Source organism: Ornithorhynchus anatinus, chromosome 1 (assembly GCF_004115215.2).
Source record: "Ornithorhynchus anatinus isolate Pmale09 chromosome 1, mOrnAna1.pri.v4, whole genome shotgun sequence".
In the NCBI taxonomy this organism is placed as follows: domain Eukaryota; kingdom Metazoa; phylum Chordata; class Mammalia; order Monotremata; family Ornithorhynchidae; genus Ornithorhynchus; species Ornithorhynchus anatinus.
The window spans coordinates 54,093,205-54,121,164 of record NC_041728.1 but is presented as its reverse complement, the minus strand read 5'-3'; the positions used below and the strand labels follow the sequence as shown (position 1 = coordinate 54,121,164).

The following is a 27,960-nucleotide window of genomic DNA, read 5'->3' as shown; positions in this document are numbered from 1 at the left end:
ATCTGTAATTTATTTATATTAATATCTGTCTTCCTGTCTAGACTGTAAGCTCAGTGTAGGCAGGGAATATGTCTGTCATATTGTTATATTGTACTCTCCCAAGTTCTTAGTAGAGTGCTCTGCACCCAATAGGTGCTCAGTAAATATGATTGACTAATTGATTCAGTACAATTGATTGTAAAGAAAATGAGAATCAATTTCCAGTTATGAAATACCTAATTTCAAATTGAAGGTATCATTAATTCATCTTTTATGGAACCAATTAGGATAGTGATTAACTGGTTAGCAATCAGAATCTCCTGCTCTTGCTGCCAGACCTTCTAACCAATCAACCCATGCCCACAGTAAGACTCTCCTCAAATTCTCACCACTCGTCCCCTAAACTCTCCAATCCTGGCTTTCTCTGTCTCTATAGTTTTCCCCACCTCCCCAAAACTACTGACCACCACTGCCCGCATCATTTACTGAAGTCACTGGGCTAATCTACTCCAAAATAAAAATGTTGCACTGTCTAATTAGAACTGGAGTGTGGCTAAGGGTTTGTGAGCTCAACAACTCAAAGATAAGCTGCTAAACCTGATGAGGTGATGATGAATACAAACTGAACTCACCACTTTATTATGCGCCATAAGCTGAAGGATACTGGGTGTTACCCGACTCCAAAACTCCAATGCAGTAAGAATTGCTGTAAAGCTAAACTCATTCTGATTTTGAAGGGTCGGGGCTACTGCAGTTTGTTCACAGTACACTGTCCAGAGCTGAGCAAAGATGAATGCATGGAAGAGGGAACACATGTGTAGCACCGAAGTCTGGAATAAGAAGAGTGATTTGGAAAAAAAAAATACTATAGCCAAGTAATACATTGTATTTCAATAGAATGCCATCAGATGTTTTATGACTTCTTGGAAGATCAAAGTTGTAGTGTAGCTGATCCAAAGAGACGTTATCGTCTTCATGATTTACCTAGCTAGTGTAGTGTAGCTAGTGGGAGTGTGCTCAGAGAACAAAGCATCTTTTCAAAGATAAAAGTATCCTATATTAGGCCTCACAATATGTCATCAGTCCCACTTTAAGGGAATTGAATCCCCCAACTCTAAACTGAACAACTTCAATGAGGGAAATTATACGTTCCCCATAAATTTACCTTAATAAGTGGATACTTACAGCTACACAATCGGTCCCCATGCATGTCTATGATTCAATTTGCCCTATTTAGCTATAGGCATGACCCCCTCGCCTTCCCCGCTTAGCCATGGGGCAGGGTGCCTTATTCCTTTTCTCTACTTAATTAAGGCATATTTATATTCAAAATTCAGCAAGGAACTGATGTACACCTTTGTACAATGTGTTCTCTTAATTAGAACAAATGTCTGCATTTATAAGGCTCCAGTCCCTACAGTAATTGGGGGATTCCAAGTTGTGAGCTTGCTAAAGCTGGGGATGGAATTGAATGAATGTCCCCCTAGGTTCTGCTTAGGAAATAGCTGCGAGAAAGTTGGAGCAGGAATGTTTGTTATCTCATGATTTTTTTCCCCAGTAAATGCCAACAAACATTAACTGTGCTTTCAAGCCTGGGTTTTTATCTTATGTAAATACCTTGGGAGAGGCTAACCCTTGCCTGCCTTAATCATTAGAGCTATCTTCAAAAATGTGAATCAGATACAAACTTTTATTTAAAATGTTCTCTCTGGGAATTTAAGCCACTTTAAATACTTCATCAATACGAAGTTCCTTTCAAAACAGCCACAGGAGAGAAAACGGTAGGCAGGGTTTCTTTCCCAGAAGAAGCCTAATTGGTTGATAAGAGTTTCCATTAGTAGTTTCAATGCATATCATCTTAATTAGGCGGAAATCACTTACCTTTGATTGCTCTGGAAATCCAATCAGGATAACAATAAGATGATCTGCAATGTGGGAGCCTGCATCCAAAGGAATTGGCATGCAAGAAGAAGGGGAATTCAGGCACACAACATTGTGAGTAAGTGAGCCCAGAAGAAGCCATGACAGGAGACGGATATGAGATACGCACTCGATGAATTCTTTAGGTCTATTGGGGAAAGAAGAAGGTTTTTAAAATACTTTTAGCTTTTTAAGTTGCACGAGTGGTCCTACCATCCAGTCAGTCTTGCTTAAGACACAAAATACAATTATTTCCATGTTGATATGATGGGTAGCAGGTTGGCTTAGTGGAAAGAGCCTCAGGCTTGGGAATCAGAGGTCGTGGGTTCTAATCACGGCTCCGCCACTTGTCTGCTGTGTGACCTTGGGCAAGTCACTTAACTTTCTGTACCTCAGTTACCTCTTCTGTAAAAATGGGGATTAAAAAATGTGAACCCCACATGGGACAGTCTGATTACCCTGTATCTACCCCAGCACTTAGAACAGTGCTCTGCACATAGCAAGCACTTAACAAATACCATTATTATTATTATTGTTTGCCAGGCACTCCCTGCAAGCTGCATTCTGGAATAAATGCCCACCGCTTTGTTATCAGGGGATTATATTACTTTATTTATTCTAGCTACCTATTTTTCCTGCCTCTCTGTCTAGCTGCTTATCTTTTGGACAGATAACTTCCCACCTCCAAAATGGTCCCTCCACAGGATGAGGCAAGAGGTTAGCCAAACCTGAAAACACTCTGGGTGGGAATGCTAAAATCAACTCCTAAATGGAAATTTGGGATTAAGAAAATCCTGATGTGACTGGTGAAAGGGTAAAAAAATATATATTTCAACACCTACTGGATTTAGGAGATATTGCTCATCACCAAATTTGATTACCCTTGGAGCCCTGCACATGTCAGAAACCTGAAATGTTGTAACCACCTAAATCAATGGGGTTCATTCACTCAGAATTGAGTGAAAAAAAATCTTCAGAGATATTATGCTTGGCAACATATCAGAAAGAGTTTTTGTGCTTTGAGATGGGTAATGCTGCCCTGCAGCTGAATCACAAAACAAGCAGTTGATGAGAGCTTGCTTCCAGCCCGAATCTTCCCTTGGGCCTGGAACTTCTTCCTCTTTCATATCCGACAGCTCACCGCTCTCCCCATCTTCAAAATCCTCCAATGATCACATTTCCTCTAAGAGGCTTTCTCCGACTAAAGCCACATTTTCCCTACCTGAAATCCCCTCTGCATTGTCTACACACTCGGCTCTGTAACCCCTTAAGCACTTGATACTCAGCCCACCCCCATCCCCACAGCATTTAAATATAGATCCTTAGACTCTGCTGCTTCCCCTATATGTAATTTATATTAATGTCTATCTTGTGTGTAACCTCCTTGTGTGCAGGGATCATGTCTACCAACTCTACTCTCCTAAATGCTTAGTACAATGCTTTAAATGCAGTAAGTGCTCAGTGCTTATTGCTTTATTGACTATTTTTCCCCAACAGTTCTAATGGTCATATTTCACTTCCACACATCCTGAGTGATTTCACAATCTAGCAGAAACTTCAGAAGTCTTAATGGAAATTCCTGCCAGCACTCGAGCCCATGAAATAAGGAACTTACCCTTGTTGCATTGCAGAGGGAGGATGGTATAGCCAAGGCAGGTATCTGATCACAGCTTTATTGTCTCTGTGGTTTCCTCGGGTGATTTCCATTGCAGCAATCTGAGCCAAACCAACTTTGAGATGCCCACCAAATGTATCTTCATGCAAAGGCTGGGAACATGTCTTCATGTGACTCTACAAAATCAATGCTTTTTCAAGTCTCTACACCAGAACTTTCGGTGTCCTTAGCCCATTTCAATTACATTCCCATGTTTTTATCAGCCCCCCTCAAGGCACACAATTCTATGTTATCAAGTTGCAAAGTAGAGGCCTAGATCCAATCCTAGATCCATAGCCATGGTTATGTTAGTTCTTCCTTATCCTCTGAGGAGTTTAGCTTTTTCCTAGTCAGAATATTTTTGCCACTACTCCAAAACTGAGGTTCTCTGAAAGCCGACTGATTTCCCAGAGTTCAATGATGAAGGAAACCTCACTTTCTGCTAACAACTTTTTCCTCGGATTGTTTGCTTCTTCTACCATATTGGAGCCATTCTCTTCTCCGTAAAGGCCCTTCCCCAGTGCTTTCAGACCAACCATTATTTGTGAGCTGTTCAGCAATATGATACAGCCAGGCTTGCTTACATTCTCAACTCCCTATTTATCACCCCTTCTTCAAATCCTTCAAATAGTCAGCAAATAGTCAGCAAAATCGACTATTCCCTTTGGGAGTTGTCCATGGGCAAATTAAATTCTGTACCACTTCTCTCACTGCTTACTTTCTGGAATAAATACATTCAACTATGGAAAAGACTAATTGTCCAAGCACATTAATAGACTCTAATCCCTTTTCATTTTTCTGGGTCTTGATACCTTTAAGTTATATAGTTAGCTGATATCATTCGGGGAGCGTGATACGCTGCTCTTACCTTTAATTTGGTTAGTGTATGCATATCCGCAATGAAATCCAACACTTCAGTAACATACTGCCTCATGCATTCCATTGCTGCTGTTCCGCACTAAAACACAAGGAAACAGAATATTAAATTTGGTTGGGCCAACATTTTGCTTTTAGTATGCCCAGTCCTACCACACTGTGTGCTTTCACTACATATTTTGGTTGAACGCTGTTCAGGAAGTAGGGAATGTTTGTTCAATAACATGAGATTGGTTTGGGTGCAGCACACTTCAGTGTTAAGGGGAATAGTGTGTACACAAGCACGTGCATATGCTCTGCACATAGTAAGCGCTTAACAAATACCAACATTATTATAGCAGTGAACACTTTGAGTGCTACAGTGTAAGTTTCTCAAGATGTAAGTTTCTCAAGAGTTCAGTCTTCTAGATGTAAGCTCGTCCTCTAAACCGTAAGCTCACTGTGGGCAGGGAATGTGTCTGGTGTATTGTTATATTGTACTCTCCCAAATGCTTAGTACAGTGTTCTGTACACAGTAAGCACTCAATAAATATGATTGGATGACTGACAGACTGTATTAAAAGAGAACTGGATGTGTACTTGGCACCACCATAATGAAAATGAGTCCTGGTCTTCCTCCATGATATTTACCCTATAAATCAAATCCCTCTCTTGTGGGCTTCTTAATCTGCTCTGTTCCACATCAATATTTGAAAAGCAACACAGGAGCACTGGTCTGGGGGTGACTCTATCACTTGCCTGCTGTGTATCTTTGAGCAAATCACTTAACTTCTCTGTGTCCCAGTTTCCTTATCTGTAAAATGGATCTGCCTGACCTGATTAACTTGTATCTACTTCAGTGTTCAGTACAGTGCTTGGCACATATTCATTCATTCATTCAATAGTATTTATTGAGCGCTTACTATATGCAGAGCACTGTACTAAGCGCTTAGAATGTACAATTTGGCAATAGATAGAGACAATCCCTGCCCAATAACAGGCTCACAGTCTAAATGGGGGAGACAGACAGCAGAGCAAAACAAAACAAAACAAAAAGACAACATTATCAAGGTAAATAGAATCAAGGGGATGTACATCTCATTAACAAAATAAATAGGGTAATAAATAATATATACAAATGAGCACAGTGCTGAGGGGAGAGGAAAGGGGAAGGGGGAGGAGCAGAAGGTGGGGGGAGGGGGAGCTGGGAGGAAGCGGGGGCTCAGTCTGGGAAGGTTTTTGGAGGAGGTGAGCTCTCAGTAGGGCTTTGAAGAGAGGAAGAGAGTTAGTTTGGCGGAGGTGAGGAGGGAGGGCATTCCAGGACAGAGGTAGGACGTGTGCCAGGTGTCAACCGTGGGATTGTAGTGAATGGGGGACAGTGAGGAGGTGAGCGGCAGAGGAGCGGAGTGTATGGGGTGGGCAGTAGAAAGAGAGAAAGGAGGTGAGGCAGGAGGGGGCAAGGTGATGGAGAGCTTTGAAGCCAAGAGTGAGGAGTTTTTGTTTCATGCGAAGGTTAATAGGCAACCACTGGAGGGTTTTGAGGAGGGAGTGACATGCCCAGAGCATTTCTGTAGGAAGATGATCCGGGCAGTGGAATGAGGAATAAACGGGAGTGGGAAGAGACAGGAGGAAGGGAGATTGGAGAGAAGGCTGACACAATAGACCAGTTAGGATATTATAAATACCACAAATTATTAATTAGTAGTAGTAGTAATACAAATCAAGATTATTTCAGTCCCTGCCCTCTGGCCTTCAGGGCAATGGTTTGCAGTAGCACAATGGCACCTTAATTCTGAGAGGACTTTCAGAGAAGTGCAAAGAAAAAGTGAAACAAAGTTGTGGCAGCCCACTTGCAGCTAGTTCTGTTTGTCCACAGAAATTTCCCTAGAGAGCCAAAGTCACTGTGCTGTATGTTCACATTATTCACTTTAAAGTTTCCTTCTCTAACCCAAACTCTTTCATGTTGCCTGAAGAACAGAAATAAGAATGCCGGAGCCCAGATCTTGATGAGAAATAAATGCCAAAACCAAGGGTTGATAAACTTTCCAGCTGATCACTGAGTTACTTAGAGGTAAAAAGCTAAAGAGGAAGAACACAAGCTTTGGAATTTAGTTATTAAAGATTGCAAAGTGACTTCCAGAGCAATCCAGTGTTTTCAAGGTTCAATGTAAAGAAAATACATTTTTAATGATATTTGTTAGGAACTTACAACATGCCGGGCACTGTATTAAGCACTGAGGTAGATACAAGATACCCAGGTTGGACAGTTTATGTCACATATGGGGCTCACAGTATTAATCCCATTTTACAGATAAGGCAACTGAGAAGTTAAGCAACTAGCCCCAGGACACACAGCAGATACTTGGTGGAGCTGGGATAAGCACCCAGGTCCTTCTAACTCTCTCACCCATGCTCTATCCACAGCGACACATTGTGCTCAGACAGACTGTGCTATTCAGGCTTTGGGCAGGGGCATACATAAAGGACAGTGTATAATGTAGCTGGGAGTCTTTGAAGCAACATAAATACTGTAATGAAGCTTTGCCTGGGTTTTAAGAAGTAAAATCTGAAACATTATACTTTTAACCAGCTCACCGAGTGGTTCTCTATTTTCTATGTTAATGTAAATCTGCTTTGTGCTGAACTATACCACCTTCTATCCTCTTAGAATTGCTAGGCCTGTCAGTTCCTCTGACAGGATAACAAACAATAAAATAAGGTCACTGGAAGTCTTGTCAGAGTATCCCCCATCCATTTTATGAGGACTACAGTTTTCTATGTTCCAAAACCTGGGGGTGGAATTATAAAAGGCTATTGTGTTCCTGCATGCTGAATAATAATCCTCTATTGCAAAAGATTTTTTTCAGTCCATTTCTTTGAGCTTTAGCAAATGTCATGCAAATAAGAGCATAACTTTGTTCTCTAGAGTTTTTGAAAATGATTAGTTTCTTTCAGAGATAATATTTCCCCTCATATCAACCTGGCAACTCTAATAAAAAACAATTTAAAAAGGAGAATTATTCAGTCTTTGCCTTTTAGACATGGATTTTTTAAATCTTAGAATTCACACATTCACTCTGCAGTCTTGAACAGCCAATACCCAAAAGGGTGGAAGTTCATTTCCAGGCCTTATTCTCCCACCTGTGAATTGAGAAATTGTAACCCTGGCCTCTAACCCAACTCAAAAGACTTTGGTGAGGATTAAAGACCTAATATCTGTACAGAACTCTAGGTCTTGGGAACTCTCCAGCCCCAGGGTAATACAGTGGGTTTCCTTTTTTCCATTCTTTCAAAGTTAATCTGAGCAAGATCCACTTAATATTCCACTCTAGAGATGTTCCAGGGTTTAATTATAGTTAATGATCCCTATTCTCCCTCCTGGAGCTCCCAAAGCACTATACTGCACACCCTCTGAAGCTGTAGAAAGGAAGAGTGCTACACACCTTTTAAAACGCTCTCAACAGAGGGTTCTTGCTGTGTGCATGAGAAAGAGAGAGAGAGAGAAAGAGAGAGAGGGTGTTTGTCCCTGTGCATAAGGGATTAGCACACATTCTCTTTAACTCCCATGCTTGGATGGTGAATTTATGCAGACTCGAAAACAGCCTGCTCCTCTATGCCAGAGAAAGATTGGCTCAACATCAGTAAGTAAATACTGATAAGAAAATAACAGCTGAAAGGTTGTAAAAAAATGGCAAGGTAATAGTGTGACCTTGGGCAAGCCACTTCACTTCTCTGTGCCTCAGTTTCCTCATCTGTAAAATGGGGATTGAGACTGTGAGACCCACTGGGACAGGGACTTTGTCCAACCCAATTTGGTTGTATCCACCTCAGCACTTAGTACAATGCCTGGCACATAATAAATGCTTAAAAAATACCAGAATTAATATTACTATGTGCAGTTGTTTTCTTCTAGCACTACTTTTAAACTGAACTGGGAATTGAGGTGTAGAGAAAACCAAGAATGAACAGAAGGTAACAGAATCTTTTGCATCCCCTGGAAGATTATATGGGTTATTTCTTATTTTGTCTGAAGTGACTTCCTCATCCACCCTTATCCTTTCATGGAAAAAAGACCTGACAACAAACATGTCAAAGCCAGAGCCTATTGGTGGGCTGATGCCAAGCTATTCAGGAGTAGAAAAACAGCAGGAAAGACAGAGATGCAATTGAGGAATGATGGAGCTGACACCTGGTTTACAATGTGCTATTTCACCTTAATTTTCTCTAGTGTCACTTTAAAATGAAGGAAGTCAATTCTTACTGCCTCAATCCCATGTCAACCATTTATTCAATCATATTTATTGGGCGCTTATTGTGTGCAAAGCACTGTACTGTAATCAGAAGAGAAACTGTCCCCACCCCCAAAGTGTGAAAAGACTTATATGCTAAAATATGTGAAGGAATAGCAAAATTAAATAAAACGTGGCTAAGGGAGCTTCAGATTGGTTCAGGACTTACACCAGGCATGGAGGCAATCATCTGCTTGTGCAGGATTGTTGACTCAGCAAGTTTGGTTCCAGCATCTGCACAAACAAACTAATAAAAAAAATCAAAAGATGAATTATTTTTGCCAGAACCTCAGACATTAATAAGTAATTTGTGATTTTATTAGCTAATCCCAGATTCATTTGTATTTACCTTGGGGACAAACTGCCTGCTGGATATGGCTGACCAACTAATCATTACAGATAAGCTAAATTCTATTGCAAATTAATCTAAAACATAGATTTTTAGAGCACAGAGCAATGTGTGAATTCCCATCAATAATAGAATAGCTAAGTGAAATTCAATATCTACAGCAAGGATATTTAGTCAAGAAAAACAGAATCATTAGATTTCATCAGATTAAGCCCCCCCTTTTCCTCAGCTCCCCCTCCACATCACCCTGACTTGTTCCCTTTGCTCTAGGCCTCCTACCCATCCCATGGCCCTTGTGTATATATGTACATATCTATAATTCTATTTATTTATATTAATGCTTGTTTACTTGTTCTGATGTATTTATTTATATTGAGGCTGTTGATGCTTGTTTACTTGTTTTGATGTCTGTCTCCCCACTTCTAGACTGTGAGCACATTGTGGTCAGGGATCATCTCTGTTGCAGAACTGTACTTATCAAGAGCTTAGTACAGTCAGAGCTTAGTACAGTGCTCTGCACGCAGTAAGCAGGCAATAAATACGGTTGAATGAATGAATCAGATTTCTCCAGCATGAGAAAGTAGGTTCTTCTTTTTCTTTTGCCTCCTCTTGACCATTACTACAATAATCCCATACCAAATTTCAGTATACTAATAGTAATAATATTTGTTAAGTACTTACCACGTGCTAAACACTATACTAAGCACTAGGATAGAGAGAAGAAAATTAGGTCCCACATGGAGTTCACAGTTTAAGTAGGAGGGAGAACAGGTACTGATTCCCTATTTTGCAGATGAGGGAACTGAGGCACAGAAAAGTGAAATGACTTGCCCAAGGTTACAGCAGGCAAGAGACAAAGTCAGGATTAGAACCCAGGTCCTTTGACTCCCAGGCCCGTGCTCTTTCCCCTAGACCACACTGCTTCTCTAGAGCCTAGAAACCTTTATCCCTTTGCTTCCCTTCAGAAGAAAGCTCACTGTGGGCAGGGACTGTGTCTGTTTATTGTTGAATCATAGTCTCCCAAGAACTTAGTACAGTGCTCTGCAGGCAACAAGTGCTCAGTAAATATGATTGAATAAATGAATGAAGAAAAACAATGACAAGTAATTGAATTTCTCTTTTTCCTATAGAGTAGACAATGAACAGGAATTTTTATCTGAAGTGAACAGAAATGGAAAGTCATTGGAGAGTTTAAGGATTGAAGAGGTGTGAGAAGAATGATATTTTAAGCAGAGGATCAGTATAAATGAAAGAAAGGAGAGATTGGAGGCAGGGAGGCCCATGAGGGAGCTAATACAGTAATCTAACTGAGATAGGATGGGAATTTGAACCAGAATGATTGCTGTTTGGGTGGATAGGAAGAGGAAGATCTAGGAAACATTGTGGAGAAATAACTGGCAGGGTTAAGGGACCAACTCTATGTGAGGGATAAAAGATAATGAGGAGTCAAAGGGACCCCAAGGTTACAGTTTTTGGCATGGTGGTGTTATTGACAGACATGGGTAAATGTGGAGGAGGAGGGTTTAGGAGGGAAGATGAGAAGCCTGGGTTTAAGATGCTGGTAAAGCATCTATGTTCAGAAGGTATCACTAGTTACCTTTAAAGGGGTCAAAATTAGTTCGGGGAAATACATTTCCTGGAGAAAATTCTGTTTTCCTCCACCTGCACAGAGAACTATATAACTTGAAAGGGGCAACCTAATGTTTGTGGAATCAACATTTTGGGAGCTACATATCCCTCCTCCTCTTGCCTCACAGCGCAAGAACCCTACAGTCATGATAATCTATCTGAATGACAAACTGCATTTTGGGTTCTCTCCGCTTCCCTCCCAAGCCTCTGGGGGGAATTCAAAGCAGTTTAAAGAATTCAGAATTCAGTGCGACAGTAGAGAATGACTATAACTGCAAGGCCACAACTCATAATCAGACAAATTCCAGACCCGTTAACCCACACCGGCAAGGATGTGAAATCACATATGAACAAAATTACCTCCCGCACAGCTTCAATTTAGCCCTCCTAGATACTTACATGCTGACTGCAACTAAAAGTACCATGAAATCTCACAAATACTAACTAGATAAGGAGATATCTCATGCACCATTAACAATAATAATAATGGTATTTGTTAAGTGCTTACTATGTGCCAAGCACTGTTCTAAGAGCTGGGGTAAATACAAGGTAATCAGGTTGTCCCATGTGGGGCTCACAGTCTTAATCCCCATTTTACAGATGAGAGAACTGAGGCACAGAGAAGTTAAGTTACTTGCCCGAGGTCACACAGCAGACATGTGACAGAGAAGGAATTAAAACCCATGTCCTCTGACTCTCAAGCCTGTGATCTTTGCACTAAGCCACGCTGCTTCATTAATATATAGGGCAATTCCCTGAAAGTTCCATTAAATCTTTCACATGCAGACATGACTTCTGTATATTAACACTTTTGAAAAGCCCTTCTTGGCTTCCCTTCAGAATTTGGTTTGTGAGTTTGTAAGTCAGTTATTGCTAATGCAAAGCCTTCAACTGTTGTGTTTTATAGCAACAATTAAATTAAATATGAGCAATGGTTGGCAAAATCTGTAGAGTTCATAATGAGCAATTAGCTCCTGCTTAACTTATCATTACTGTCACCATCTGGTCTGCAGCTGTGAAAATGCTTAGATTTTTAGCTCCACCACTATGCCACAAGTTTACATAATCCAAATGAAAGCCTGAACTGAAATATCTTCCTCTAATTCAATCAATTGTCATTCACAGCATTCTTCATGTAATCCTTCTGACCCTGGGCTACGCATGACTGATCATTGCTGACCAAGGTATCCTTCTACATCTACCACCTCTTACCCCTACTCTTGCTGACTGCAGACTACAGCAAAGACCCTGAAGTCATCTGGGCCCACAGTGAGGTGGAAAATAGAAAAGCTTGAGATGTGCTATGTCAATCATGTAGATGAAGGAATGTCAGCTTCCGGGTGGGCTCAAAAGCAAGATTAGAAGCTTGCTGGTCCTTATTGTGTGATTGGTCTGTCAAAATCAAGGATGGCTAATAGTTTGATGCTTAGCATTTCCCTGGGTAGTTTTAGGATAAGAACAATATTCCGTCCTGAAAGATTATCTCCGAAACATGCTTGCTTAGCGCAAACATGCCCAAAACTCCCCAGCAGTCAATTAATCATATTTATTGAGGGCTTACTCTGTGCAGAACACAGTATTAGGCCATTGGTAGAGTACAACAGAGTTAGTATCAACCAATCATATTTATTGAACACTTACTGTGTGCTGAACCTTGTACTAAGCACTTGGGAGAGTACAATATAACAATGAACAGACACATTGCCTGCCCACATCGAGCTTACAGTCTAGAGGTGAGACATATCTGAAATGAATTACAGATATGTACATAAGAGCTGTTGGGTTGGGAGGGTGGAATGAATAAAGGGAGCAAGTCAGGGTGATGCAAAAGGGAGTAGAAGAGGAAAGGGAGACTTAGGGAAGGTCTCTCGAAGGAAATGTGCCTTCAATAAGGTTGAAACGGCAGGGGGTTGTGGGGGGAGTCATTGTTGAATTTGTGGAGGGAGGGTGATCCAGGCCAGAGGGAGGATGTGGGCTAGGGGTCAGCGGTGAGAAAGATTAGATCAAGGCATAGTGAGAAGATTAGCACAGAAGAGCAAAGTGTGAGGGCTGGGTTATAGTAGGAGAGTAGCAAGAAGTAGGAGGGGGCAAGGTGATTGAGTGGGCAACCATTGAAGTTTCTTGAGGAGTGGGGAAATGCATCCTGAACGTTTCTGTAGAAAAACGATCCAGGCAGCAGTGTGAAGTATGGATTGGAGTGGGGAGATACAGGAGGCTGGGAGGTCAGCAAGGAGGCTGATACAGTAGTCAAGGTGGGATAACAGTAATCAAGGCAGAAGATATGCTCCCTGCCCTCAGGGAGCTACCATACCCTCATATGAATTACTCCATCTTTATCCAAGCAGATGCCACTCAAATTCATTCATTCAGTAGTATTTACTGAGCACTTACTATGTGCAGAGCACTGTACTAAGTGTTTGGAATGTACAATTCAGCAACAGATAGAGACAATACCTACCCAATGAAGGGCAAATTAAGAGTTTAAGTCATTTTATATAGAGACTCGAAATCTCCAGGTCTCTATATGAACAGTTTGCAACCACCTGCTTTTATTTTGAATAATGTAGGTACCGACCTCATTGTTCTGGCAAAACAGCAGTTGAGGGAGCCATAAATTAAGCCAACAGAATCTTGTAATTTTAATTTATTCACAACTCCCATCTTCAACCCTCAAAAAACCCACAGTATAAATAGGGTATGTTGCCCTTTAATGCTAATGAACAGGAGTCCTCATAGAAAGCTGAATTGATGAATTTGATGTAACTTTATGTCTCCCTATTGTTTACCAAACAGAAATAGAGAGATTAGCTAACATTACCTAATGGGCAGAATATCAACTGGATGGACGACCGCGCCAATTTTAAACCAGCAAAATTGGACCCAAATGAAAGAAATGTCTGTGAAATCACCAAGTTGCCCAACTAGTTACTGCTGATGCCATTCTCTTCTACCAGCTCAGGTGGCAGTAGTAACCCGATAGGGTCAAGTACAGTGCCCTGCACACAGTAAGTGCTCAATAAATACAACTGATTGGCTGAAATCTATTAGATCGATTCCACAACTGGCTTACTTCCCAGGTGTATGGTCAAACTTAAATCTTGGAGTTAAATTAAACAACTTATGAGACAGGCTAGATCGAGGGTAACCCGATAAGTGTGGCCCAGGGTAAAGTGAATGATTTTGGAGTTGATCAATCAATCATATTTACTGAGCACTCACTGTGTGCAGACCACTGTACTAAGCGCTTGGGAAAGCGTAACAGAGTTGGCAGGCACATTCTCTGCCAACTGTGAGCTTACGAGTTGAAGGGATGATGACCTTTTCAGTTAGAGTAGATTTCGAAATCATCTATCACTTATTTTGGAGCAATTCTTTCCTTAACTCAGTGTGTACTCTGGATTATGTAAAACTAAAACTTTCATAAGCCTTTCTATATTCATTTTGTACAGTTACCCACCCGGAGCTGAAAAGTCAATCTTGCATGTTCAGGAGCATCCCAAAACACAAAGCTATGACTAAAAGTAGAGGGGGGAAGAGCTGACTACAGTAGCAGTGAGATCCCTGTTCTTACAAACAGAAGGATGCTATAATAATGGCCCTGTATTATGCCCTCCCCCGGGATGATTACAAAAGCATTCATTATATGAGTTCATTATGTAAAAGGACTCTGAAAGTAAAGTATTTCTAGCTCTCATCCTAATAAGGCGATCAACTTATTTCTAATTCATCTAATATTAATAACCTGGTGTCAATATGAACTGATAGAAATGACTGTACATGGAATTAATGTGGGTGTCACTTTTGATTCTATGGAATTCCTTCTTTGTTCAGCCCATAATTCAGCTATCATTAAAAAACAACCCTTTCCCCCACACGATTTCCAGCAGTTGGAAAGAAACCTTATGTGCATGCCAGAGTGGGAGATTTATATGCAGATTAACACAATTTTGTGGCTAGTAAAAGAAGCATTCATTTAAGGAGTTTTTAAATGGGCCGCTATCACTTTCCTCGTTAAAAATCCTCATTCTTTTCCCAGGAATGCTATTTTTCTTTATAATCAGCAGCTACAAACCAACAAGAATTGAAATATTAAAGAGAAAATCATTGTCCTAAGACTTTTTGAAAGGTAAGAAAACTCCATAAGGAAAACAGCAGCAATGGTGTATCCTGGGGCTAATGGGATGAACTGGATTCTTTCTTAGGTACCAAGTAGTAAATCAATTTCCGATTTTGTCTTTGGTTTCTTAATAGCACAGATTACCTAAATGGCATGAATGTTTCAAGATGACCTGACAATGTCTTTAAAAATAAGTCACAAATATTCCATCTAGTATAACTACTTAGCGGGTGTGAAATCATCAAAGAAATTCAATGGATCATATTTAACTTTGGAAAGGAAGTAAATGGAGAATTTTAAAGGAAGTATATTCATTCTACTAGGTTCCCAAGTAGTGTCTTGAAAAAAAGTCATCATCTAAATGGACCCTTTATGTTTGAAAGAGGAAATTCCACTCCAAACATGAGCCATTGTCTCCATGGGACCAAGAATAATCATTGAATTCTGGTTATTCAGAAGATTCACGGAGTTGTTGAGGTTCTTTCCGTTTCAAGTTTTTCTTGATTTTTCTAAGTGCTTGCCATGTTTCTACAGTTCTTCCCCATGGTGAGAAGAGAATGAAGTATCAGTAGTTCATGCTTTGATTCTCCAAAATAATAATAATAATGGTAAAAATTATGGTATTTGTTAAGCGCTTACTATGTGCCAAGCACCATATTAAGCACGAGAGTAGATATAAGATAAATCTGGTCAGTCACAGTAACTGTTCTCTTGGGACTCAGAGTCTAAGTTGAGAAGCAGCGTGGCGCAGTGGAAAGAGCACGGGCTTTGGAGTCAGGGCTCATGAGTTCGAATCCCAGCTCTGCCACTTGTCAGCTGTGTGACTGTGGGCAAGTCACTTCACTTCTCTGGGCCTCAGTTCCCTCATCTGTAAAATGGGGATTAAGACTGTGAGCCCCACATGGGACAACCTGATTCCCCTGTGTTTACCCCAGCGCTTAGAACAGTGCTCGGCACATAGTAAGCGCTTAACAAATACCAACATTATTATTATTATTAAGTTAAATCCCCATTTCACAGATGAGGGAACTGAGGCACAGAGAAATAATAATAATAATATTAATAATAATGGTATTTGGTAAATGCTTACTATATGCCAAGCACTGTTCTAAGCACTGGAATAGATACAAGGTAATCAGGCTATCCCATGTGGGGCTCATAGTCTTAATCCCCATTTTACAGATGAGGTAATTGAGGCACAGAGAAGTTAAGTGATTTACCCAAGGTCACACAGCAGGTAAGTGACAGTCAAAATTCAAACACAGGTCCTCTGACTACAAGGCCCGTGCTCTTTTCATTAGACCACACTGTTGATCCACACTTCCAGGGACACACACTAACCTCCCCTTCTGCCACTCTAGTTATGGCAGGCAGGGGAAGCCTACAGTGGAAATAGCAGGTCTCCACAAAGATTAGAACGATGAGAAAGCTTTGGCTATGACTGTTGTAGCTACTGCACTCCAGCAGCCCTGCCTGAGCTGTAGGAGCTTGAAAACAGAGCAATGTACTGGAGTTCTTCTTCTGTTCATCTTGGTCCTCTCTGTTCTTGTGTCATTTTGTCTTTTTGGATCCACTGTTTCCTCACATGCCTTTTGCCAACCACCTAGATCCAGTTTTAGATGGAGAACCCACCAAGGTCCAGGGGCTGAATTACTTATATTTTATCCCATTTTCCCTCGGGCTTTGTACAATGTTCTGTACACACTACGGGTTCAAGAAATATCACTGCGTGAATTCATGCTTTGCACTTAGATTTAGACTACAATGATCTATTTCTTTAAAAGCTTACAGAATAATTATATTAAGTCCAGTTGTAACCTATGTTTCCACTCCATGTTTGGCTAGAATGATTTTAGGGCACTAGGGAATGTTCTTCTGACACAATGGGGCTAATTGGATGCAGGGATTTGGTATCAGCAAAGAAGGAGGTGAGTATGCACCTGGCAGACATGGGTGAGTTCTATGATATGAATTTTCCTTAATGAGGGAGGGGTTCTACAAGATTGTAGCTTCCACATTCCTGGAAAATTGGTTGTACAAAATTCAAGTGATGGCTGTTTTTGCTTAGGGTAGTATTTAGGGTAAGTACTTTTATTTTACTAAGTACTTAGGGTGAGTACAAAAATATTTTTAAAATGCTTCATTTGATATGCTGGATTTAAAAGAAATATTCCAAAAAATGACATAACTGTAGAACAACTGCATAAATACCTGTTCCTTCTTCTATTTAGACTGTGAGCCCAATGTGGGACAGGGACTGTGTCCAACCTGATTAACTTGTATCTACCTCAACTCTTAGACCAGTGACTGATACAAATTAAGTGCTTACCAAATACCATAATTACCATTCATTATTATTACAACCAAACTTACCCTACTTGTTCATTTATTTCAGGAATTGCAGGTGGAAATATGAATTTGCACTAAAAAAAGGAAACATCAACTATAAACTTAAACAAAATAGTCTTAGAAACATTGCCAACTTTCTGATTTTGACTTTCCTGTGACCAGTTTTTTTTCCATACTTTACCGAGATGCAGTAATCATTGTTTTTTAGGCTCTCTTAACTACTGCACAATATTACCTGTCAGGGTTCCACTGCCAGCATCTGACAAGGGCTGGTTAAAGTCTCCCAGTGTACTTGAATGAAAAACAGCCCAAAGCAGTAGCTACAGGACAAAATCTTGGACTACCAAACCTAACAGTGCTTAGATCAATCTTGTTCAAGGTGAAGTTACACTCAGAGCCAGCCTCAGACAGAGAGGAAGCGAGGTTACCACCTAAATTAATCAATTTATTGAGTGCTTATTGTGGGCAGCACACTGTAATAAGCACTTGGGAGAATACAATAAAAGAATACAATATAACAGAGTTTACAGTCTAGACAGGGAGGCAGACATTAACATAGTGGATAGAGCACGGGCCTAGGAGTCAGGAGAATCTGGGTTTTAATCCTTGCTCTACCACTTGTCTGCTGCGTGACCTTGGGGTAGTCTCAATGGCGAGCCCCGTGTGTACATGGACTGTGTCCAGCCTGTATCTACCCCAGCACTAAGTATAGTGCCTGGCACATAGTAAGCACTTAAATACCACTTAACTATGGATTTGTAATTAAATGCTATGGGGCTGATGAAGGGGTGAATATCAAGTGCTTACAAGGTACAGATTCCAAGTGCACAGATGACAAAGGAGGGAGAGGGACTAGGGGAAATAAGGGTTTTGTCAGGAAATGTCTCTTGGAGATGTGAATTTAACAGCACACTGGGAAAAAGGCTGGCTGTGGTGGAAAATTCATAGGCCGCCAGTTTCTCCTTGATAATAATAATAATAATTGTGGTATTTGTTAAGCGCTTACTATGTGCCAGACACTGTATTAAGCCCTGGGGTGGATACAAGCAAATTAGATTGGGCACAGTCCCTGTTCCACATGGGGCTCACAGTCTTAATCCCCATTTCATGGGAGACGTAACTAAGGCACAGAGAAGTTAAGTGATTTGCCCATGGTCACACAGCAGACAAATGGTGGAACTGGCATTAGAAACCAGGTCCCTCTGATTGCCTAGCCCTTGCTCTATCCACTAGGTAACGCAGTTTCTCATCCCCTGGCCTGAGACTAAAGTGGTATCTCTGTTCACAGGGACTTAGGAAAGGAATCCAATGGCTCTGAGGCAAGGGAAACAGTCTGGGACTCCCCCCTTCCTCAACACCTCAGAGAAGTGCTGCAGTTTGGAGGTGGGGAGAGACGGGGAAGCTGGAGGGGCTTCCATGTAAAAGAATTTCATTGCATCACATGTGGTGTAATGTAATCATTCCATATGGCATAGGGGAGGGGGGCTAATGTTTTCTCTTCTCAAGGCAGTCAAATACTTAAAGCTGGCTCCGAGTACAGTGGGTTGCAACACCCTGATGTTTCAGTTGAGTCACCCACATACTGAGACAGGGATGATGATTTTAAAACCATTATATGCAAATCATGCTCAGGATTGCCAACTTGTTAATAATAATAATTATTATTGTGGCATTCATTAAGTGCTGACTATGTGCCAGGCATTGTACTAAGCACTGGAGTGGATTCAAGCAAATCGAGTTGGACACAGTCCCTTTCCCACTTGGGGCTCATAGTCTCAATCCCCATTTTGCAGATGAGGAAAGAGAGGCACAGAGAAGTGAAAGGATTTTCCCAAGGTCCCACCGCAGACTTGTGGCGGAGCTAGTTAGAACTCATGACCTGCCTCCCAGGCCCGTGCTCTACCCATTATGCAATAGGGGTCACAGTGGTCATCCTCATTTTATAGATAACTGAGGCCCAGAGAAGTGAAGTGACTTGCCTAAGGTCACACAGCAGAGAAGTGGCAGAGCTGGGATTAGAATCCAGGTCCTTCTGTATCCCGGGCCTGTGCTCTATCCATCAGACCATGCTGTTGGCTTAAAACCACTCTCAGGGGATTTGCCCCAGAACCCCAGGCCCACCCATCCCTCCTCAGTGGCTTTTGGTCATTGTCTTTTCATTTTAAGAGTCCTTTGGATTCAAAGAAAGCATTGTCAGCTGAGTTACCTCATGCTACTAAAAAGACTGACAGATGATGGCCTGCAGTTCTCACAACACTTTGTGGGTAGCCTGTTCTTTAGTTAGCCACTGTGGCCAACATTCACAGTCTGTAGCTTTGTTGGTTTTCTTCCCTGTTCTTTATGACATTTTTGTTCTTAACTGAACTGTCCCATCTTCTATTATTGTATGCTTGGGTATCTGGTAATGTCACTTAACAGCAATCAACAGCCCTGTCACATTGCTTCAAGCTGACTGCTTCAGTGTGTCCTTGTAAGTTAATGGAAAATGTAAGAGGCCCGGCTATAAATAGAATAGGCAGATAGATGATCAGCTTTTGAACTAAATCTCTGGTATTTGAGGACGCTTTCAAGCTATGATACTATGAAAAACATTTGGGGGAGGTTAGCAAATGATATGACAAAATTACTTTCCAGAAATACTGATTTTAAACCAAGAACCCAGAAGTGAAGCTTGATCACCTCCTGGAGGAAGACCAAGGTTCAAGAGCCATAAACCCTTAAGGGACATTATTCCTTTATGGCTTCACCACAAGTTTCAAACTGCTACCCCAAACCCTTACTAAATGTTCAGCAGAATTACATTTTCCTTCCCTTTCTCTGATTTATGATTTCCCTGATTTTCTCTGATTTCCTTCCCATGTCTGATTTATATATGAATTTCCCCTTGTCACCGGAGGGAGTTCCACGTGTGGAAGAGATAGATGGGAAAATGGAGGAAGAGGAGTATTGGGCTTCCAATGCGGATATTAGGAACAGTCTTTCATTATCATCATTATTACCCTCACCAGCATTTATTGAGCACCACCAGTTTAAATAGCACTGACCCAGGCTTTGGGGAGAATTTGATAGAAGTAAGACTTGATTCCTTCCACTGTGAAACATACACTTTGAAGAGGAGAAGCTAGGAAATATAAATGATCAAAATACACAGTCTATATAACAATAAGGGCTTGAGAAGAGTAAGAGTAGAGAAGCAGCATGGCCTAGTGGGAAGCAGAAGGACCTATTCTAACTCCAGGACTGGTGGAATATCCTTGTTACTAAGCAAGCCTGCAGAGTGTACAGCCAACCTAAGGCCGAGGGCTCACAACTACCCCTATCAATCAATCATATTTGTTGAATGATTACTAGGTGCAGAGCATTGTACTAAGTGATTGGGAGAGTACTATATAACAGAGTTGGTGGACACGTTCCCTGCCCCCAGTGAACTTACAGTCTAGAGGACTATGCAGAGATAACATGCATGTTATCATATGTCAGCCAATACTCTACCTGTACCAACAGAAGTAGGTTTGTATCTGGTAAGGGAGACTTTAACTTCAAGGCCTGCAGTAGTTCTAAAATAACACTGCGTGACAAGTAAAATTTATCCCGTTCCTGAAAAAGATAAAATGAGGGGAAAGAGAGGAGAGTGCTAAACAGTCAGTTAAAAGATAATTTACTAGCCAAATAATTAAATAACAGTTATTTAAAATCCCAAGAAGAAAGGATAGAAAGATTGAAGGTGCACTTAGAAAAGGCAAGAGAGACAAGAAGAGCAAAGAGGAAGAAAAACGAGACGATAGAATAATCAGGAGCAAAGGATTTTGAAAGAGAAGCCAAGAAATAATTAAATGAGGAAAATAGTGAAGCCTATTAAAGGACAAACAGAATGAAGTTCTGAGAAAGGAGGAAGCATTTTGAATGAGCTAAGAAAGAAGATGGGGAAGAAAGGGGAGAGGAGAATAAGAGAGGGGAAAAAAAGGGAGAGAAAGAAAAAGAGAGGGAAGAGAGAAATCGAAAGAGGGAGAAAGAGATGGCAAGGATAGAGAGGAAGAGAGAAAGAGAGGGAGAGAAGAAGAAAGAGAGAGAGGCAGAGAGGCCAAACAGAAGGAATTTTAAAAACGGTTAGAGAACAGAGAGGATGTTGATCTTTCATTATCTTCTAATCTTCTCCTGCATTCCATTTCTCCATTAAGACCATGTTAAATACCTCAAACAACTACCCCACAAGCATAGAGAAAGTAGTACTTTCTCATCTTTTCTGAAAGAGAAAATAAACTCTCTTGGCTTCAGCTAATGCAATAGAAAGACCATTAAGGGCGGATGACAAAAGATCAGATTAGAATCTTGGAAATCAAAGGTCCAGAATTTGGGAGATAGAACAAACAGTAGGATTTAAGGAGATATGCATAGGCTTTTACAAACGGCAAGCCAATATTTTTTGACTTTCGACTATAAGGAGAAGATGCAAATTATTCTCAGAGTCATCAAAACACAGGGCTGGAATGAACCTTGAAAAATCGTGTAACATCCCCTTGGCTTCAGTCCTTTTTTCCCCTCTCCTCTTTTCTAGCCCATCAAATATCATTTTTGTACTCATCAGTACCATTTTGACCCTCTTAAGGCTTTCCCTTTCTGCCGTATAACTGCATTTCAAAGAAACAGATCAGTCATTGATAGAATTGAGTGATGTGTTAAACCATACATAAATTTATCATCAATTTCATCTTTTCCCACTTGAAGGAATTGGCTTTTGACTCACTTTTCAACTCTTTTCAGTGACACATACATATTCATTCTTACCTTAGTGAAAGCTCTGTAACATAAACCACACAGCTCCACCAGGTAGGCAAGAGTGAACACTGCATTCTGAATCACAAAGCTGAGTAGTTTCGAAAATGGCTCCAACAGACTCTGCAATGAAATGCGGTTTTAGAAAATCAATTGCTGATTCACTCAGCAAAAATAAATAGAACTAAGATCTTACCATGCTTAGCTGTAATAAGATCATTAGTTTTAACTTGGAAGACACGAGGCAGGATGATTTTCTTTACAGCCAAATAGCTGTGCTGACTTTATATTTATATGCAAGTAAAGTATTAGAAAAGAGTTTCATCTTCAGCCAATGACTAAATAAAGCAATGATTTATCACCTTTGTTATTTTAGAGATTCCCACTCAGATAATTTCTAATCCCACCCACATTTACATTTTTGAGGTTCTTTAATTTTCTTCTACCCTGGTTCCCAAATTTAGGTGATCAAGTACATTTATAAGATGCCCACGATTGATCCCAGCTGTGTCCTCAAATCCCCTTTTCAGTTGAATGCCTTTTTCAATGCTAAAGTAGAGGAAATATACCCTAGTATTGCAGCAACATTTCTCATAGGAATCTGTCAGTATATAGAAGAGTTATTCTTGGCTCACCCTTCTCTTGGGAGGGAACTAGATAGTAAAACAAGTGGAATCATCACTCTCCACAAGGTACTCAGCATAAAGTGCTGCTGAAACAGGGCAAGTAAGTGAAAGGCTCTTTGGGTTGCTTGAAGCCTTGATGGAACCCAATCAAAGGAAGAATGTAGTTCAATTAAACTTTAAGGCCCATTTCTAAGACCAGTAGAGACCACCTATGATAATCTCCATAGGAAGGAAATACTGCAATATGCAGGCATTTACAGTAATTCCCAAATCTTCATTCTCATGCCTGTTTACACCAAACATAAAGCTATGAGAAGCAAGATCTGGGAATTACTGCACCATCGCATGTATTACTGAACTGTCACGCTTTGGGTTCTTGTGCTCCTTTCAGTCAGGGGTCGGGGAGAGGAGGAAGAGGGAAGAAAGAGGAGGAGAGAGAACTAAGGAGAAAAGAGGAGGGGTGAGTAGGAATGAGGAAGAAAAAGGAGGGGATAGAAGGTGAGCATTCAAGAGAAGTCATGAAAAGTGGAATGCTGATTCCCACTGTGCTCAGCTTTCGATTTGATAGACCAGAAACATACCCTTGTGGCACTGGTCGTAGGTATCTTCAGAAGGCAGATCATTATTCTCAAACTGGAATCTAAAGAACACTGGCAGCGAAAACAAAGGAAAGATATGAGTCAAAACCTTTCTTATGATGTCTCTTAATAATTAATTAAAAACTGTGATTAAATACGAACTATGTGCCCAGTGCTCTACTAAGCACTGGGGTAGAAATAAGATAATCAGGTCCTACATGGGGCTCAAAAATTTGAGTAGGAAGGAGAACAAGTATTGAATCCCTATTCTGCAGATGAGGGAACTGAGGAACAGAGAAGTGAAGTGACTTGCCCAAGGCCACACAGCTGGCAAGTGGCAGAGCCAGTATTAGAATCCAGATCCTCTGACTCCTAGGCCCATGTTCTTTCCATTAGGCCATGCTGCTTCTCAGGCTCTTGCCCTTGATACTTTCTAGAAGCATTCCCAATAGAATCTAAAACTACATTTCTTGTAAAAAGCATGGAAGTTCATTTGTTTGGCTCATTTGGGCTTATGCTTCCAAGAAGAGAGGTTTAAAAATCAAGTAGCCCTTTCTAGGGAACTAGGTCACTAATGTTAACTTTTTGGTGCTTATAGTCAATCAATAAAGGATGTTAAAAATCACTGATACCCTTTGTTCTATCTCCTTGGCTTGCTCCAAGGCTGCTGGTAGGAAACAGAACCAATAGGGACCCAGAGTATAGGAAGGGGAGCCTCGGAGAATCAGTCCTGATGATATCCCACTAGTCCAAATAACTTCAGAAGATAAGGAAGACATTTGCTATCATGAGGGCCTCTCCAGTGGAAGCAAACAAGCATTTTCATTTGCTTGGCTAGTACATAGTATTACCTTATATAAGATGATAGAAATTTGTGAGAAGAAAATGACTTTTCAAAAGAGCTAAACTTAAACAACGCCCTTGCGAGAACATTGTTTCTTTTTAATCCTTTCCTGACCACCGGCTGAAAAACGATATGTGAATCCCAGGAGCTCAGGTGCACTCTATACTCTAAACTTCAGTGTAGCTTGAGGAAAGGTAATAAAGTAATAAACATAATTCGTTTCATTTTCTGCACATCAGTAACACATCTTTTAAGTCTTTGAGAAGCAGCATGGCCTCATGGAAAGAGCATGGATCTGGGAGGCAGAAGACATGGGTTCTAATCCTGGCTCCGCCATTGTCTGCTGTGTGACCTTGGGCAAGTCACTTACATTCTATGTGCCTCGATTACCTCAACTGTAAAATGTGGATTAAAACTATGAGCCCCATGTGGCACATGGACTATGTCCAACTTGATTATCTTGCATCTATCCCAGTGCTTAGTACAGTGCCTAGCACATAGTAAGTGCTTAACAGATATCATTTTATAAAAAGTCTTCCAACTGTATCATATCCTTTAGAATAATGTTTCCCTATTATTCTGGGCCTCAAGGTTTTGATATTATAGTAATAATATTAACTGTGGCATTTCTAAAGCACTGTACTGAGCGCTAGGTTAGATACTCTTCTCCTCTTCAAATCCCTACTTAAACCTCACCTCTTCCAAGAGGCCTTCCCAGACTGAGCTCCCTCCTTTTTCCCTCTGCTCCCTCTACTCACCTCCCCTTCACCTCTCCGCAGTTAAACCCTCTTCTCACCCCTTTCCCTCTCCTCCTCCCCCTCTCCCATCCCACCCCCTCAGCACTGTACTCGTCTGCTCAACTGTATATATCTTCATCACCCTATTTATTTTGTTTAATGAGATGTACATCACCCTGATTCTATTTATTTGCCCTTGTTTTTATGAGATGTTCTTCCCCTTGACTCTATTTATTGCCATTGTTCTTATCTGCCTGTCTCCCCCAATTAGACAGTAAGTCCATCAAAGGGCAGGGACTGTCTCTATCTGTTGCCGATTTGTACATTCCAAGCGCTTAGTACAGTGCTCTGCACATAGTAAGCACTCAATAAATACTATTGAATGAATGAATGAATGAATACAAGACGAGCTCTTGACTGTAAGCTCATTGTGGTCAGGGAATGTGTTTGTTTATTGTTGTATTGTACGCTCTCAAATGCTTAGTAGAGTGCTCTGCATACGGTAAGTGCTCAATAAATACGACTAAATGAATGAATGTGAGATCTATGTGGGACGAATGAATAAATACAAGATGGACTGTGAGATCTATGTGGGATAGGGACTATGACTTACCTAAGAAGAGAGAGACAGCTGTTTAATCCTCATTTTACAAGTTAAAAGAAAGTTAAGTGACTTGCAATAAGTCACACAGCAAGAAAACGGAGGAGATGGGACTAGAACCCACGTCAACTGACTCCCAGCCCTGTGTTCTTTTCACAAGATTAGGTTGCTTCTCCAACTTTCAGTAACTTTTAATAACAAACATCTAACTGAAATTTGGAAAAAGTGGTCAAATGAAAATAGGGAGCATATCTTACCTTAAGAGGTAAAACACAAGGCAGTTTGGTAAAGAAAGTCTGAAACTGGTTACTGATTGTGGTCCAGAGATTACTAGGCGAATCCATAGGCAAAGCTTCCATAAAAGTAGCAATGTTTTCCAAACAACGTAACATAGCACCCCCTGCCGGCAAGTTCTTCTTATTATTTAAACCCTAGGAAACAAAAGTGCAAGAAACAGAAAAGTTCAAGCACTGAAAAGTTAATAATAATAATAATGTTGGTATTTGTTAAGCGCTTACTATGTGCCGAGCACTGTTCTAAGCGCTGGGGTAGACACAGGGGAATCAGGTTGTCCCACGTGGGGCTCACAGTCTTAATCCCCATTTTACAGATGAGGGAACTGAGGCACCGAGAAGTTAAGTGACTTGCCCAAAGTCACACAGCTGGCAAGTGGCAGAGCTGGGGTTTGAACCCATGACCTCTGACTCCAAAGCCCGTGCTCTTTCCAGTGAGCCACCTGCTTCACAGCCACGCTGCTTCACATGGAAAAATAGAAAGACCAAAGGTGATTTTTCAAAGACATTTTATCATATATCGATAGATTCAAGACTGGGGGAAAAATGGAGATGCCTGCTGGATTAGAAGGAAAAAGGAGAGATGACTAAGTAGGAACAAGGAACAGATTATTTCTTTCTTAAAAATATTTTCTTGACATTCCCTTCAAACCCTCTAGCCAGATTTCTTTAGAAAATCTTATCTGATATTTGAATAAGAATCTTCTAACATTTTAGCCATCTACAACACACTCATGAATAGATTACCTCTCCAGGCCAACAAACTTCTCCTTTCCGGTTCCATTGTGTTTTTTGTTTTACTATATTAGCTTTAAGAATAGACTTTTTCCATCAAGCCAAGGTCAATCACTGGAGTTTTAAACAACAGTTTTCACTGCAAGATGACGGCTCAGATAAGCAGGTCAGTCACAGAGAATTGTCTGCTTGAGGAATACGCTGTATGTGTCGGAAGGTAATCTACCAGCAGTGTGACAGTAGGCCCATTTTTATTTTATTAAAAGTAAAATAGATGTGCCGATGCCCCCAAGAGACTCTTGGCCATGAGGTGACTCTGCACCCTGACCCAGGCTTCTCCAAACCCCCATTCCTCTGTACCCTCTTCCTTTCTTCCTCTCTGCCCCCTGTGATGGCCGTTAGTTTCCCCATTTCTTCTTGGCTCCCACAAACCTCCTCCCAGGACCCTCATCAACAAATACTCCTTCCTACCCTCGTAGTTCCTCCCTCTCTCCTCCACCTTTGCTAACTTTCATGTTTGTTTTAAACAACCAGCCTGGAGAGACTTGGGAAGAAACCATGGCCTCCCTTTCCCATTTTTAGACTCCAGGACTCTGCAGCTGTGGGAAGCAATCAATCATATTCATTGAGCACTTACAGTGTGAAGAGCACTGTACTAAGTGCTTGGGAGAGTACAATATAACATATTCGCTGGCCACAATGAGTTTCTAGTCTAGAGGGGGATAAGTACAGAAATACTATGGGGCTGATAGGATTGGGGAAGGGTTGATAAAGGGAACAGATCTGCATTCCACAGAAATGAGTGGGAGATAAGGAAATGAGGGCTTCATCAGGGAAGGTCTCTGGGACGAGATGTGCCTTCAATGATGTTTTGAAGATGCGGAGAGAAATTGTCTATCAGATAAGAAGAGGAAGGGCACTCCAGGCCAGAGGCAGGATGTGGGTGAAAGATCAGCAGCAAAATGGAGGAGATGGAGGTACAGTGTGTAGGCTGGCATTAAAGAAGCAGTGTGTGTAGGCTGCGTTGTAATAGGAGAGCAGTGAGTTAGGAGGGGACAAGATAATTGAGTGATTTAAAACCAATGATAAGGAGTTTCTGTTTGATGGGGAGATGGCTGGGCAACCACTGGAGGTGTTTGAAGAGTGGGGAAACATAGCCTGAACATTTCTGTAGAAAAACAGTCTGGGAAGCAGAATGAGTATGGACTGGAGTGAGGAGAGATAGGAGGCAGGGAGGACAGCAAGGAGGCTGATACAGTAATTAAGGAGGAATAGGACAAGTGCTTTATTTAACATAGTAGAAGTTTGCATAGAGAGGAAGGTGGATTTAAAAACGTGAAGCTTGAACTGACAGGATTTATGATAGACTGAATATGTGGATTGAATGAAATATAGGAGTCAAGGATAACATCAAGGTATGGGATTGTGAGACAGGAAGGATGGTGGTGCTGCCTGCAGTGATGAGAAAGTCAAGGGGAGGACAGGGTTTTGGTGGGAAGATAAGGAGTTATGTTTTGGACTCATTAAGTTTGAGATGAAGGCAGGACATCCAAGTAGAAATGTCTTGAAGGCAGGAGGAAATGTGAGACTGCAGAGAAGGAGAAAGCTCAGGGCTAGAGATGTAGATTTGGG

At 41.0% G+C, this 27,960-nt stretch overlaps 1 protein-coding gene across 9 annotated transcripts in view; it reads right to left on the bottom strand.

The window, feature by feature from the left end:
• UNC79 (unc-79 homolog, NALCN channel complex subunit) overlaps positions 1–27,960 on the bottom strand; it is a 169,684-nt gene that overhangs the window by 9,217 nt on the left and 132,507 nt on the right. For all 9 annotated transcript variants that reach the window (XR_005659965.1, XM_039911870.1, XM_039911872.1 and 6 more), the window contains 9 exons: positions 25,558–25,731; positions 23,122–23,190; positions 21,927–22,037; positions 20,634–20,738; positions 8,867–8,944; positions 4,422–4,511; positions 3,515–3,690; positions 1,861–2,047; positions 612–809 (listed from right to left, as the gene is read on the bottom strand). Coding sequence is in view for 8 of the 9 variants with exons in the window: in XM_039911870.1 (XP_039767804.1) it covers positions 612–809; positions 1,861–2,047; positions 3,515–3,690; positions 4,422–4,511; positions 8,867–8,944; positions 20,634–20,738; positions 21,927–22,037; positions 23,122–23,190; positions 25,558–25,731 (1,188 nt within the window). In the remaining variant the exon portion in view is untranslated. The remainder of the gene's footprint in view (positions 1–611; positions 810–1,860; positions 2,048–3,514; positions 3,691–4,421; positions 4,512–8,866; positions 8,945–20,633; positions 20,739–21,926; positions 22,038–23,121; positions 23,191–25,557; positions 25,732–27,960) is intronic.